General features: G+C 50.2%; 1 protein-coding gene across 3 annotated transcripts in view; it reads right to left on the reverse strand.

The window, feature by feature from the left end:
• Positions 1-7,634: 7,634 nt before the first annotated feature.
• Positions 7,635-15,157, reverse strand: part of TULP3 (TUB like protein 3) — a 30,213-nt gene continuing 22,690 nt past the window's right edge. The window contains exons 6-12 of one of the 3 annotated variants that reach the window (XR_008199354.1): positions 14,906-15,103; positions 12,538-12,650; positions 12,197-12,311; positions 10,704-10,802; positions 10,070-10,241; positions 9,310-9,522; positions 7,635-8,519 (exon numbers count right to left, since the gene is read on the reverse strand). Coding sequence is in view for 2 of the 3 variants with exons in the window: in XM_052639944.1 (XP_052495904.1) it covers positions 9,389-9,522; positions 10,070-10,241; positions 10,704-10,802; positions 12,197-12,311; positions 12,538-12,650; positions 14,906-15,103 (831 nt within the window). In the remaining variant the exon portion in view is untranslated. Of the gene's footprint in view, positions 9,523-9,815; positions 10,242-10,703; positions 10,803-12,196; positions 12,312-12,537; positions 12,651-14,905; positions 15,104-15,157 lie in introns of those variants that run through there. The other 2 variants (XM_052639944.1, XM_052639945.1) reach the window with 2 other exon arrangements.

Consider the following 15,157-nt stretch of genomic DNA (forward strand, 5'->3'; position numbering starts at 1 on the left):
CACAGCACGCCAGGCCTCCCTGTCCATCACCAACTCCCGGAGTTCACTCAGATTCACCTCCATCGAGTCCGTGATGCCATCCAGCCATCTCATCCTCTGTCGTCCCCTTCTCCTCCTGCCCCCAATCTCTCCCAGCATCAGAGTCTTTTCCAATGAGTCAACTCTTCGCATGAGGTGGCCCAAGTACTGGAGTTTCATCTTTAGCATCATTCCCTCCAAAGAAATCCCAGGGTTGATCTCCTTCAGAATGGACTGGTTGGATCTCCTTGCAGTCCAAGGGACTCTCAATGAGGCACAAATGGTGAGCACTGGCTACTTAGTATAATAACCATTTGTTGAGTGACTGTGAGCTTTGAGCCCCACAGAGGAACCCAAGGGAAGGCTCAGAAAATCCAAGTTATAGAGGTAACTAGCGGAGGAGCCTGGTTGGCTGCAGTCCATGGGGTCGTGAAGAGTCAGACACGACTGAGCGACTTCCCTTTCACTTTTCACTTTCATGCACTGGAGAAGGAAATGGCAACCCACTCCAGTATTCTTGCCTGGAGAATCCCAGCGACAGGGGAGTCTGGTGGGCTGCCGTCTATGGGGTCACACACGACTGAAGTGACTTAGCAGCAGCAGCAGCAGTGACCTAGATCTTGAAGGATAAATGAGAGCTTGCTGAATTGAGTCTGGAAGACTCAGGAAGGCTGGTGGTCTGTACTTGGGTTCGGGGGTTGGGGAGCATGGGGGGACGGTGGGAGGAGGGAGGAGGTTAGGAAAAGTCTGGTAAACAGGAGTGGCTGCAGAACAGAAGGCAGGGAAGATGGATTGCAACAGCAGTGTCAGCTGTGTTGTTTGATATTGTTTCCATTCCTTTAATTTTTTTTAATTAAAAAAATTATTTTTTAATTTTTAAAGTTTTTTCAACCCATATTATGTGTGCTCAGTTGCTTCGGTGTGTCTGACTCTTTGTGATCCTATGGACTGAAGCCCACCAGGCTTCTCTGTCCATGGGATTCTCTAGGCAAGAATACTGGAGCGCGTTGCCATGCCCTCCTCCAGGGGATCTTCCTGACCCAGGGATCGAACTAGTGTCTCCTGGGTCTCCTGCATTGCAGGCAGATTCTTTACTGCTGAGCCACTGTGTTAATAAATTTTTTCAAACCATATTATGGTCATAGTTAAATTATCCATGTGATACTGTGTTAAACAAACTCAGCCACATCCATGTGATAGTATTCTTTAAATAAGATTTTTTAGAATAAACCCGACAAACGTTCTTGAAGTGGAAAAGCGGATTTTTTAAAAAAAAATAGTGTATATAGGATGATCCTGGGTTTTTTTTAATTTTTTATTTTATATTGGCGTATATAGCTGATTTACAGTGTTATATCCTGTTTTTAAAAAATAAATTGAAAGGTATTTTTGAGTGATTATCTCTGACAGGTTGACGATTAAGGGGCTTTCTTTGTCATTTTGTTATTATTTATAACAAACGTACTTCTTTTATAATGGGGGGTTGTGGGTGAGATGTGACTGGAACTATATGTCTAAGTGAAAAAAAGTGAATGTGAAAGTCACTCTGTCTTGTCCCGACTCTTTGCAACCCCGTGAACTGTATGTAGCCTACCAGGCTCCTCTGTCCATGGGATTCTCTAGGCAGGAATACTGAAGTGGGCTGCCATTCCCTTCTCCAGGGCATCTTCCTGACCCAGGGATTGAACCTGGCTCTCCTGCATTGGGAATGTGGAGTGTTAGCCACTTTATCATATGTCTAACCCTGCCCTAATTTTTCCATATCTTAAAAGAAAAAACAAAACCATGGCTGGATTTAATAGCCTAATACGAAGCTGACCAGGGCAGAATCAAGAGAAGATTATTGCCTAGTCTTTAGGTCAGAGGAAGATGCACTACTTTGGAGATGCCCCTAAAGCGTGCCCCCTCACCCTCGGCTTAAAAGTGGGGTGCTGCCGACTTGGTGCTAGAGTGTGAGTGCTGTGCCTCTGGGTCCTTTGCTTTTTTAAAAGTGTTTAGTTATTCGTCTGCACCCAGTCTTTGGTGCAGCACACGGATCTTTAGTCGTGGCAGGTAGGATCTAGTTCTCTGACCAGGGGTCGAACCCGGGCCCCCTGCGTTGGGAGCAGGGAGTCTTAGCCACTGGACTCCCAGGGCAGTCCCCAGCCACTATCCTGTATTTCCTTTTGCTTTTTTCCCTTAAGAAGACTCTGCATTCCGTACCGTCTCCACTGCATCGTGTATTGAAGGGTGAAGCAGTCCAACTTTTATCAAAGCTGCAAGCTTTCTTTTCCTCTATAGAATAAAAGCAGTCTGTAATTTGAAAAGCATAGTATTAGTCCTGTTTTCTCTTCATCAAAGAGAAATGTGGACAGGCTAGACTCCAGGTCTACCTTGAGGACAGTATGTGCCGGGAGCTGACTTGTGCTTCCTCCCCCCATCCCCAACCCCCAGCCCATCTGTTGAACTCCTAATCCTCAGTACATCAGAATGGGATTGGATATGGAGACATCTTTAAAGAGGTGATTAAGTTCCAATGAGTTCTCTAGGTTGGCCTAATCCAACTTGCCTGGATCAGGGCCCTTCCTAATCTTCTTTGTAAGAAGAGATTAGGATGAAGACTTCTCACAGAGGAAGGACCACGTGAGGACATGGAGAGAGGATCCATCTCTAAGCCAAGGAGAGGGGCCTCAGGAGAAACCAAGCCTGCCTACACCTTGACCTTAAACTTGCATCCTCCACAACCATGAGGGATAAATTTCTGTGTAAGCCACCCCATCTGTGGTACTTTGTTACGGCAGCCCATGCAAATGAATGCGGTATCCAGACTGAAACGGGACGCTTGGTGTCTGGAGCCCAGAGGTGAAGCTTTCTCACCTCTGGTTACAGTTCTTCAGAAATTTTTCTGAGGGTCCCAGAGGATCGTTAGGATCCAATATTTGGGAGCTTCCTGGAAAAAAACTCAGAAGGGAGAAAAGGCTTCCTCCAGCCTTACTGTTAAAGAGTTTCATTTTCAGTGACTCTGATATTTTGGCAACAAAAGGCAACAGAAGTCACGTATTATGTGGTTACTGGGGAGTTTGAACAATAACAGTTCAGCCGAGACTAATTATGACCCTAGGGACACTTAGGCATCTGAACCTGTCTCCTGTGACACCGGTTTCCATCCCACCAGGACGGAGCATGGATACGGCCCTTGGCACTGTACCAGGTAGACACCAGTGATGCACAGATGTCAGCCCTGGCCTGCACGCTGCCGACATTCTACTGGGGGAGCTAGACAAGCGCCGCTTCCACTGAGAGGACACCTGGTGAGCAGAGGTTACATTTTTGGAACCTGAGGTTGAATTTCTGTGGACCCACATTCTCCGACAGAACATTTTAGAATGATGAAGTGTTCTTTATCCACACTGTCCAGTATGGTAGGTGCGAGCCACGTATGGCTACTGAGCCCTTGAAATGTAACTAGTTGACTAAATTTTAATTTGAATAGTTCCATGGGACTAGCAGTGACAGAGAGCACAGCTGGGCGCCATCCAAAAGGAGACGCTCAACCAGCAGGTAGATGAGACCTTCGGAGCAAAGGGGAGAACTTGGGACTGTGGGAGATGCCAAGTGTGGTAATGCCAGGGGAGTTAGTGAGTTACTTATTACAGTTAATAACAGGTCCCTGCAGCACTGTATATACTTAAAACACACTGATACAATTTCTCAATGCTCAAACTGTACATGCATGGGGGACTATGTAAAAGCATTACGGTACTTCCCGGAGTGAATGAAATACTGTAGCCTAAAAACAGGTACATGCACATCTGAGAGACACTGCAGCCTCAGTCCCAGACCACCGCAATGAGGCAGATATCAAAATAAAGTGAGCCACACAAATGCGGGGCTTTCTCAGTACATACGGCAAAATTTATGTTTATACTATACAGTAGCCTGGTAACCACGCTGTGCAACAGCATTATTATGTCTAGAAAACAATGCTCATACTTTGATTTTAAAATATTTTATTGTTACATGATAATCGGCATCTGACAACACAAGGTTGCCACAAAACTTCAATTTGTGTAAAAAAAACACACACAAAAACAGTGTCAACAGATCATAATAAAGCAGTAAAATAAGGTATGCCTCTATAAGGAAGGACTGTATTTATTGATATGGAAACATCTCCAGGATATATTAAATGAAAAAAAGCAAGCTACTGAACCAAATCCTGAGGATGGGAAAGATTGAAGGCAGGAGGATAAGGGGGCAGAAGGACAGAAAATGAGATGGTTGGATGGCATCACCGGCTGGATGAACATGAGTCTGAGCAAACTCCAAGAGTTGGTGATGGACAAGGAAGCCCGACGTGCTGCAGTCCACGGGGTCGCTAAGAGTCGGACACGACTGAGCGACTGGACTGAACTGGACTGAACCAAGTATGTATTATGCTACCTTTTGTGGACAAAGATTGGGAGGTTACAAATACATTTTTATTTTTGCATGAAGAAACACTGGAAAGATACACTGGAAACTAAAATTGGTCAACTGTGAGAGTACGACAGGGCGAGAGAAACAGAGTAAGGGGACAGGTATGGGAGGAGGCTTTAATTGTATAAACACTTTTTGAACCACATGAAATCATCAGTATTTAAAATTTGTATCCATATGTGACACAGGATAACATAAGACTGACCAAAGGCAAAATCGGGACGTATTTCTAAGGGCATCCTTCTATCTTACCCTGATTGAGTCCACACTAGGCATGCATCAACACCCTAGAAATTCCATCTAGACCCACTCTTCAAAGCTTGATCTAAGTCCCAGCCCCCTCTGCCTGTCACCCTTCTTTCCTCTCAGAGCATCCTTCCTTCCTGACTTCCCTGCCCCCAGACTATGGAAGAAAGGGAACTACTGATTATTCTTGGAGTCTCTGAAAATCACAAGGGACAGAATCTAGGTGGATAGTACTTAACCAGATGTTAAAACCCCGAGGTTTGAGAACCACTAGATTACACCACCATGTGTAATAAAAAGTTGGAACAGACCAGGAAAGTCCCACTTCCACCCTTGCCCCCACCAGCTCTGCCCTCCACGTGGCTCACTCTTCTTGTGCCCAGGCTCCTGGGTCTCAGCTTGGCCCCATGCATGGGAGAGTGGACCTGATAGACAGAAGGACTCGGCAGAGCCAGAGAAGACCACGGAGGCCTACTTCGTATTTGAAATATTTCAGAAACTTGCATTAATCTCAGGGCATTTTTTTTGGGGGGGGGGCGGGGCATGGGCCGTTCCTTCCAATAGGAGAAAGTGAAAGTGTTAGTTGCTCAGTTGTTTTCGACTCTTTGCGACCCCATGCGCTGTAGCCTGCCAGGCTCCTCTGTCCATGGAATTTTCCAGGTAAGAATACTGAGAGAGGGGTACAAAGTCAGGAAGGCAAGGTAAGCTCAGGCCTGAGACCACAATAGGAATGTTTATCTCCCTAGTTAAGTCATGCTGTTTTCCTTTCCTTGGGCCATAGTCCCTGGAAAACTTTATGAGCATTTATAAACCATTTTGTGTAACTGCGTGGCTAAAAAAAAAAAAGTCAACTGAGCTGCATTATTCTGTTTGTAAGAAGACACTAGTGAAAATGAGAACATTGATATCTGCCTAGGCATTTGGTGCTGGAGCCCCGGCGTTCTGCCTGGAGTCCGTCCACTGTCTACCGTCCAGAAACACTACTGTCTCTAGAGCTTCTAGAGTTGTGTTGATGCTGAAGCACAGAGTGCCTAGTACAATACAATAGCACAGGACGGCAGGGTCTGGGCCTTGGAATCTGTGTTCCTTACTGCACTTGTAACATGCCCCCTGGGTCAGCAGGTGGTGCTAGGGAGCTGCCCACAGTTTAGGGAGGTGCTGTTCCTCAGACTCTTCGCAGCCCCCTGGACTGTTAACCCACCAGGCTACTTTGTCCATGGTTGCCATTACTCCAGGGCATCTTCCCGACCAGGGATGGAGGGAAGGAACCCATGTCTCTTGTCTGAACTGGCAGGCGGATTCTTTACCACTAGCACCACCTGGGAAGCCCGGTGGCTTAGGAGGGCTTGCCTGAAAACTTCACGGGCAGTATCCCGCCCCCCAAACTGGGAAGAGCCATGAGACTTAAGAGAGCACACACTGACTAAGACAGCTAGCTGATAGGGCGGGGGGAAAGGGGCAGACTAGCCCACGTGCCCTTGGCCAAGAGATGTGTGAGGCCAGCCATGCAGAGGGGGGCTGGAGGCTGAGGGGGGGCAGTTCTCAACATCCAAGGGTTTTCTCTGGGAACAGTTGTGGCCAGTGGTTGGGAAGCGGCTTCCTCAGTTGCAAGGTCACGCCCTTCCCCAGGTGTGCTCCCCAGTCCAGTCTCCCCTCCCCAGGTTTCTCCAGCTACAAACAGTGGAACAGCCAACAGCAGCTGTGCAGGAAGGAGAACCAGAGCACATGGCTGAAAACACGCTGTGGGGTCTTGGGTGACTGTGGGTGTGGGCAGGGAGGACTGGGTTCACGCGAGGACAGGAAATCCTATGTTAATAACTCTTAACTCCTCAGTCTACAGGAGAGGCAAATCCCTGGCAGAAGAACCAGAACCCAGGGACGCTGCCTGATTTGACCGTTGCTTTATTTCTGTACCCATGTTGCTGTCTAAAGGCAGTGAACTGATACTCGTTGATTTCTTTCTCTCACCTAACCTTCCACTCAAAACAGCCTTGTGTAGAGGGACGGAATGGGGTGGGAGGTGGGAGGTTCAAGTGAGAGTGAACATATATATACCTATGGCTGATTCATGCTGATGAATATGACGGAAACCAACACGATATTGTAAAGAAATTATCCTGCAATTTAAAATAAATTTTAAAGAGCCTTTTGCAGGCTTATTCAGATGTTTGAAAATCACCTGCTGGTATCTTTCATATCAACGACCACTGATATTATTCTTGGCTACTGAAAAGTGTATAAAAAAAGTGTATAACCTTTTGGCAAAAAAATCAAGTGAAAAAGAAAACCCAAGCTGTACACATCAGACTGACCCCAGCCCTCACCGTGATGTGACTCATCCCGTGACCCCAAGAGCAGGAAGGCCTCGCCAGGACTTACGAACGTACTCCTTTTAACTTGTCTGTAGAAGGAAGCCTTAAATGTGACCACTGAGAACTGAGAGAGTCCCTTCATTCTGTTTTTTTCTGCTGGGAAATCAGGAAGGTGACCCAGGAAGCTGACGGATGCAGGCACCACCTTCTGGGCCCCCTTAGTCTCAGCCCCATCATCTGTCTTCTGGGGGCCCCTCAGTCTCAGCTCCATCGTCTTGCCCTCTGGGGGCCCCTCAGTCTCAGCTCCCTCGTCTTGCCCTCTGGGCCCCCCGTCTCAGTCTTAGCCCCATCATCTGCCCCCTGGGGTCCCTGTCTCAGGCTCAGCTCCATCACGTGTCCAGGAAACACCATGTCGTGCATGTGATGAGTCCTCAGACCCCTGCTCTCCTGTGATGGAAACTCACAGTGAGACTCACTTGGCTTCAAAGAACTGACTAGTTCATGGCTGTAGCGATGAAACTATCACGACAGATGTGATGGAAGGAGCCATGCGAGGGATGGGGGGTCTGAAAGAATGGCAACACTCACATTTTTATAGAAATCACTTTTTATTTCTGTAGCGTACAAAAAGTATAAATATGTAAAACTGATCACCTGCACACTTGAGCAGGAAGGACAGGAGGCCGGGGTGTATCTGCGCCAGAGCTGGGGCAAGAGGCAGGTCAGATCAGCCGCCCCCCAGGTCCCTCCCAAAACACTTCATATCCCCTGCTGGAGGCAAGTGAGCAGCCTCAGGAGAGGCCAGCGGGGGAAGGGCACCTGAGGACTGAGGCACTTGAAGGACGCAGCCTGAGATGACCGCCAGGTCAGGACAGAGCAGTAGACATGCGGGTGGGGTGAGCTATGGGTCGGCTCACCCCTAGTCTCTTTCCTTCCACTGCTGTTTGATGTGGAGCAGGGACAGGAAGCAGGGACAGAAAGGACGTCCACATAAGGAAATAGAAGGAGCAACAGAGGCTGCCGCCCAACACCAGGCTAGCAGACAGGCCTGGGGGTGACCGACGGCAACGTGGAGCTCATGGCGCTCCTGAGTCAGGATGTGGGTGCCCGAGCAGGCCGTCAACCGGCAGCAGAGCCATGCAATTTGTTGGGAGAGGCTAATAATCTGAACAAAATAGCAAAACGCTTACAATCTGCGAGCACAAGTGATAGGACGTGACCTGGCTGAGGGAGCCAGGCCTTGGGGCTAACGACACTTGCCTTGAGAAGAGAGGCCTGAGCGTCCTCACCCTGGATGGTGACAATGGCAGGTTTACACACCCACACGGTTCTCTCCCTCCCATGGGGCGGCAGGTGTGTCTGCACTAACGGCTCCACGGTAACCCATCGAGGGAGGTGCTCGGGGCTGAGAAGGTGAAGGCCACGTCAAAGCTTCTCAGCCATGACCTGACCAGGTCAGGTCCCTCTGAAGTCCACGCTTCCAGCCTAAACCACGATTAAGACAATTTGTAAATTTCTCACATCACTGATCACAAATTGGACCACAGCCACCTTGACTGAGACAGGAGCCAGGCGGCCAGCCTTGAGGGAAGAGGGGATCATGATCAGGTGACTCCTGAGCCCCCAAGTGGAGCGGCTGGCTCTGGGGAATGGGCGCCGCACTCCCCCACCCCACCCTTGCCCACTGACAAAAGACAGCAGGGAGCGAGCACTTCTCCCGGAGCCCCTCCCCCGTGGGTGAGGCAGGTGTTGGGGGGACTTGGAATGACCACTGATGGTAAGTGACACTCTGCAAACCTCTGTGGGCAGGACACGGGGAAGGCTATGTCGCAGCAGACAGGGCCTCAGCTGCGACCTGCACTCCTGGAGGCAGTCGTCCCCCAGGTGCTCTCGTGACCACAGGCCCATTATGGAAGACCGCCAGGCCCAGGGCAGTACAGAGACCCTGGAAACTGGGGACGGTCACATCTCCATGGATGAACTGGCCATTTTCAGAAAAAGTCTGCAGACCTGGAGACTGAAGATCACTGAGGGAACTATCCCTCTCTGAGAAGGTCTGCAGGAAAGGGAAGTCAAGCTGATTCTGGCTGCGAATTTCCAAAAACGAGACTCTGACGGCTGGACGATAACGTCAGATCACTCCTGTGCTCTGCAAAGCCTCTTACCCGAGTTGAGCCATGATCCCTGACCAGGGCTATGTGACCAGGGAGTGGGGGTGTACAAACATATATGTGCACGCACACGTATGTGAATCCACACACATCTATACACACACTTCCAGGGACCACTCCACAGGGGCAGCCTCTTGCTCTGGGTGTCCTGGGGCGAGAGCGCCCTGCTCCGCCTGCTCGGCCTCACTCGCAGGCCAGCTTGCTGTCAAAGCTGGAGAGTCCGATGGCAAAGGCCTGGAGCGCGCAGAGCGGGTAGTTGTAGTCCAGCGTGAACACGTCGTCGGCCACGCGTCCAAACTGCATGATTATGTAGTCAGCTGGAAGCAGAGGGCAGGCACATCAGCGGGGGAGGTGCTTCTACCTGGAAGGGCCCACTTTAGATACGGAGACAAACCTTCCACACAGGCCAGCAATCCCAGCTCTCTAAAATGGGAATCCCTCAGAAGGATGGAAACAGGCGTGACCAAGAGTGCCCGCTCCCTGCCACCACAGGCTCTACTATGATCCACTCCGCTCCGGGGAAGAAGGCTGCCCAGGGCAGGGCCAGAGGAGGGGACGGCGATGAGGAAGCTGCTGGGCGCAGCACAAGCTCCGTGGGCCCGACTGGACTCGCCCAGAACATTCACTGAGGAAGGGAAGGTCTGTGCCCCTGCTTCGCACGCTGCCTCCCCCGGATGTCTCTGTCTCACTTCTGCCCTCCACACAGCAACTCAGAGGTCCCAACTGTACAATGCAGCTCTGTCTTTCCAAAGGAACCATTTCTTTCTTTCTTAAACCACTCTTTCCTGAGTGTAACTTCCTACCAAACAAGGCTAATGCTCATTTCCGAATCTCGCCAGAATACCCTTCTCCCTGGGGGCTTACGGTCATTGTCGTGGACGATCTGGAAGTTCTTCACAGACGCCTGGGTGACCCGGCCGTGGAAGTTCAGGACGTAGGACTGGGTGTCATCGTTCCAGACCGGGGACTTGTTGTGCAGCTCAATCAAGTTCTCCATGGCTTTGTTCTGCCATTTTGAAAGCAAGCTCTCGTGGTCCTGCAGGCAAGGGGTCTGTGCTGAGAGCCAGGGGAGACCACCCCTCCTCTACCCTGCACAGGGACGGGCAGAGGAGGGGCCTATTTTCTCCATTTCAGGAAATAGAACAGAAAGTCAAAGATTAAGCCAGGTATCTGGATTCTTAGAGAATCACCAGCAGTTCTCTTTGCAGAGTTAAGCGGCTGCCATCAACTGCAGGAGCAAGTGCCCGTGCCCGGGGCTCTGGAGCGACAGCTCTCTGAAGGAGAGGGGCCGGTCGCACACTGGGCTCTGGTGGAAGCAGGAGTCTGTTCTACTGACTTTGTCTGCATCACGGTCTTATTTTTAGGGTCCTCTGATGATTAAATATGTATACCTATGGCTGATTCATGCTGATGTATGGCAGAAACCAATGCAATATTATAAAGCGATTATCCTTCAATTAAAAATAAAGACATTAAAAACAAATACGCTCTTACTTACATTTCGTGGCTGAAAAGGAATCCGTTCATGATTCATATTCATCCCAGGGATGATCACAGACATTTTCCTCGGGCCTTTAAATCCAAGTACATTTGTCTCCTAGAAGAGAGGGAAATAAGCAGGAACTTGAAACAGAAAAGAAAAAGCGACAACATTCTTAACACAAGACTCTGCTGGGCACGCGCAACGTCCACAAGGTGGAGAGCACTAAAAACCATTCACCTACTTCACTGTAGTTAAACAAAGAGACGGGGAATCAAGACCAGGAAAATAATACTGTTTCCTCTTTTTAACCTACTTTGAACATTTGAATTTAAAGCAGATTCTATTATCTAGAAACCTTACTCTTCTTTAGCCTGACGTGAAATTTAAGACAATTTTGAGCAAACTGCCCAGTTTTATCATCATCAATAAATATCTATTTCCCAACTAAGGACATGGCACTATATGATATACAGGGAGAATTACAGTTTAACTAAGGCCTGTACTTGGAAGTAAAAAATTAAAATGCCTATCAAGCCAAGCAGATTATACATGAATAAGTACATTAAATATGTGGATGTGTATATATTTACATACATATATACATGCATATTAAAGTCATGCATAGTTAAAATATTTAATTGATTCTGAAGCTAAGAGAAAACATACCATAGGTTATAAAGGGTTAAGTCAAATGATTCTCAGTCACACAGATAAAATCTCATGGGAATCAAGTGATGAGATTAATTCCAACTGAAGAAAAGCTGAGACTCTAGGATCAAAGCAACAACTGAGTCGGGTTAATTCCTTCTCGCTTCTCTGACTCTGCATGCCCTCTACACGGCGGGTCCAGGTTTGTGCGGAAATAGCAGTGAGCGGGAGTTTACAAAGTGGTCAGAGAAGGATCAGAAGCATGACGAGGGTAGCTCACGGGCTGCGAGAGGAATCGAGGCGAGCCGAGGGGAGCGTCAAGCATGTCCTGTGTGGGGAGAGGCCCCTCTGCAGACCCTGGTGGGAGGCAGGAGCGGACGGGCAGGTTTGGGGTGGGGGGAGGGAGCGGCCAGAGAGGAAGGCTGCTGCAGCTCAAGGGGCAGGGAGCGTGCTGCCAGGGGAGCCAGAGGGTGAGGTGGAAGGTCTGGGCTGGACTCTAGACTCGGTGGGGAGCAGCCTGAAAGGCCGTGGAGCAGAAGGACGTCGTCTGCTGGAGCAGGGCCGCTTGGCAGCAGCAATACACAGCAAACCAGCTTGGAGAAGATGGAAGGAGGGACCAGCTTCCAAGTCACTGTCACCTCTAGCCAGTATGTCAGCGGTAACGCAGTGAGTGTTCACACCACCACAGCACAGGGAAGGGACAAGAGCAGAGGAGACAGGGCCTGCTGGAACAGTAAATACACTGAACTTGGCGGATCACAAGTAAACCTGAGCACACAGGGAAACAAGCATGGCGGGGCGGGAAGGGTGGCAGACTGTGAGCCTGGGGCTGGTCAGGAGGCCGGCAAGATGGCACTCACGTAGCACACGGCGGCCAGCTCCTGACGCATGTAGGCCTTCTCCACCAGGCCCTGGGCCTTGGCCGGGCTCACACCGTGGTCATACACGGTGAACTTAGTCCCCATGAGGTTGGACCTAGAATCAAGAGGAAAGGTCACCACAGAGCTCTGTAACTTTCTCTCACTTTGAGTCACTCTCTCAAAGATTCATCCTTAAAACATGGAGAGGCCTTGGGCTTTCTATTAACTTATTTCTTTAGATGGCATCAAACCAGCTCACTGTAAAACCAGCGTGGACTTGCTTTGAGACTACAGGAATCAAGCTCTCACAAGAAGAGGCCGTGACATGAGGCTGCCCCCACCTGAGCTTGCCAATATAGCTCTCCCCTTCTCGGGACAGGTCTGTGGGGTCCGTGGAGATGAGGTAGTTGGATGTCTTGCTCTTTTTCCGCTTCCTACCTGCAAGAAGAAATATCTAGAAAAGGAAAACACGTTTCAGTAAAAAATGCACTCAAGAGCTGCCAGGTGTGTATGTGTCCTACCTATTCAGTGAGCAAATATCCAGCAGCTGCCTGTCCTATACCAAGCAGTCCGCTTCTGGGTCTTTTCTATTTTTAAAAAGGTTTAATTTGCTTTAACTTTTCTTGTAGAAAAGCCACATGGTGGCTACAGCTGGAGTCCTCTGCACTGAGACTCCAGTGTGGGTCGTGCTCAGTGCATTCTCAGACACTCTCCCTTCAGAGCCTGGGGTGAGGCGGCCCAGGTCTTGGCGACGACATCAGAGATGATTTCAGCACAGCACCCGGGGCGGCGTACAGCCCAGCCACAGCACAGCGCTGTTCACGCTGGCCAGCTGGCAGCTTCCAGGCATAGGAGCAGAGGCTATGCTAGGGTCCCGGGGTGGGGGTGAGAGGCGCCAGCCAGGAGCCGAGGGGCCGGTGTGCCTGCAGGATGGTGTGGGGCCTGCTGATCCCACTCCCAGCAGCCTCACCACACAAGGACTGGAGAACCTGGCCAGAACCACGACCTCACGGATGGCAGCAGTGACCTCCCTGAAGCCCTGAACACCCAGACCAGCCTCTATGCACTGGAACCCCAGTGGTGATGACGCCTGGCCCCTGGTGTGCAGGCCGGCACATGTTAAACTCACGCATCATGTTCAAAACCTAGTCCTGGAAGGGTACTCCCAGGCAGAAGTCAATCATCTCGGGTTCCCAGATGGACAGGCACGAGACGGGGCTCCCGCAGAGCCTGGATGAGGCACCCAGCTGAGCGAGGGGCCCCCACTCCCTGTCCCTGACCTTGCTGCCGTGTGCTCTGTGGCCTTGGGCCCTAGGTGCCACGGTGGAAGCCCCTGTGGCCTCCTCTCCCAGGGCCCTGGGGCCTCCAGCCCTTTCACAGCACCAGCACATCTGCCGTTTGGGGTTTTCTCAGAGAAGACCAATCTCTAGGTCTTACCACTTTTTCTAATCCTGATTATGCCTCTTAGAATTCACCACCAGAGTCTCCAACTGCCTAATTTTTCTAAATTCACTAGCCTCATTCTCCACATCATTATTTGTAACTTCATCCCTAAAACCTCCACTGACATTTTATTTATTTGCTTGCACCAGGTCTTAGTTGCGTCATGTGGGATCTAGTTCCCTGACCAGGAACCAAACCCAGGCCCCCAGCATTAGGAGAGCGGAATCTTAGCCACTGGACCTCCAGGGAAGTCCCACTCCACTGATATTTTAAACAGGCTTCGTGCAGTTTCACGAAAAGATGGCCTCTACCCTGGAGAGGCAGGACCTTGGACACTGGGCCCCCCGCTCCCCACCGCACTGCCTTCCTGCTGCACTGTGTGAGTGGCTGTTCTGAGCTCCTGTGGCTTCAGAGACGTGGGTACCATGGTGTGGACATCCTTCCCAAACCCTGCTGAACCTGGAGAGTGACAGGGAGGCGGGCGAGGACAGTACCCGGGGGTGGGGGGGCACTATGGAGTCAGACAGGTTGAGACTGATGTGGGTGATGTGGGTGCTCCCCGAGCCCCCGTTACCTTGCCCGCACAGGGGTACAAGGACTCCTGTCTTACAGCGCTGTCCTATGGGTTCCAGGTGATGACACACACAAAGCCGGGGCACACGCCTGGTGCGCAGCGCACACGCAGTGAACAGCGGGTGTCAACAGCACTGACACCTACTACCACCATCTTATTTCTAGAACCTTAAAATCATCCACTTAGACCTGGTATTAACACAAAATAGGCTGGTCACTGGCAAATACTAACTGCCTCAAATTTAGGGTAAATCAGAATTTCTAGGATGGAAAATAAGACATTTCACTGACATGTTTTTGTTTTTCCAATTCCTCCTATTCCCTAAAATGTACTCTTTTTTTCCCACATTGGCATGTTCTACCATGTAATAAGAATAAAAGTCTAAGAGCACGCTGGAAACCCCTGCACCCCAGAAGAGGGATGGAGGTAAAAACAACATTTAAATATTCTCCTCCATTTTATGACTCCTTGATAAAACTCTCTTTTTTCTGGGGTGGGGGTGGATTTTGACTATTAGACTAGGACCTCTTTGAAGACAGTGAAAACACTGCCCCGGACACTTGTAAGTACACCCTCGTTCCTGCTGACTAGGTCTGAGACTGGTGCCCCCCAACCCCTGTTGCTAAGACCACCACCGTCCCCGCCCCAACAGCACACTTCCCTCCATCTCAAGATAAGAGCCACTCGCCTACCTTGCGATCCTCATCCTTTTCCAAGTGCATGTAGTAGGTGGGGAAGAGCCCCCGGTCCATTCCTTTCTTGTCCCGGGTTATCCGGCACTTCACTGTGACACCTCGTGGGGCAGGACTGTATGCAAAGCCTTCCAAGTCCTCCATTTCTCCCAGCTGAATGTCAGAGTGCGGGGATGCGGTCCCGGAGGCCCCTGCGCCCTGAGAGAGCAGCCGCAGCTGGGTCAGGAAACCTCATGTGCTCTTTGAGAAACA

Source organism: Budorcas taxicolor, chromosome 5, assembly GCF_023091745.1.
Source record: "Budorcas taxicolor isolate Tak-1 chromosome 5, Takin1.1, whole genome shotgun sequence".
Taxonomy (NCBI): Eukaryota; Metazoa; Chordata; class Mammalia; order Artiodactyla; family Bovidae; genus Budorcas; species Budorcas taxicolor.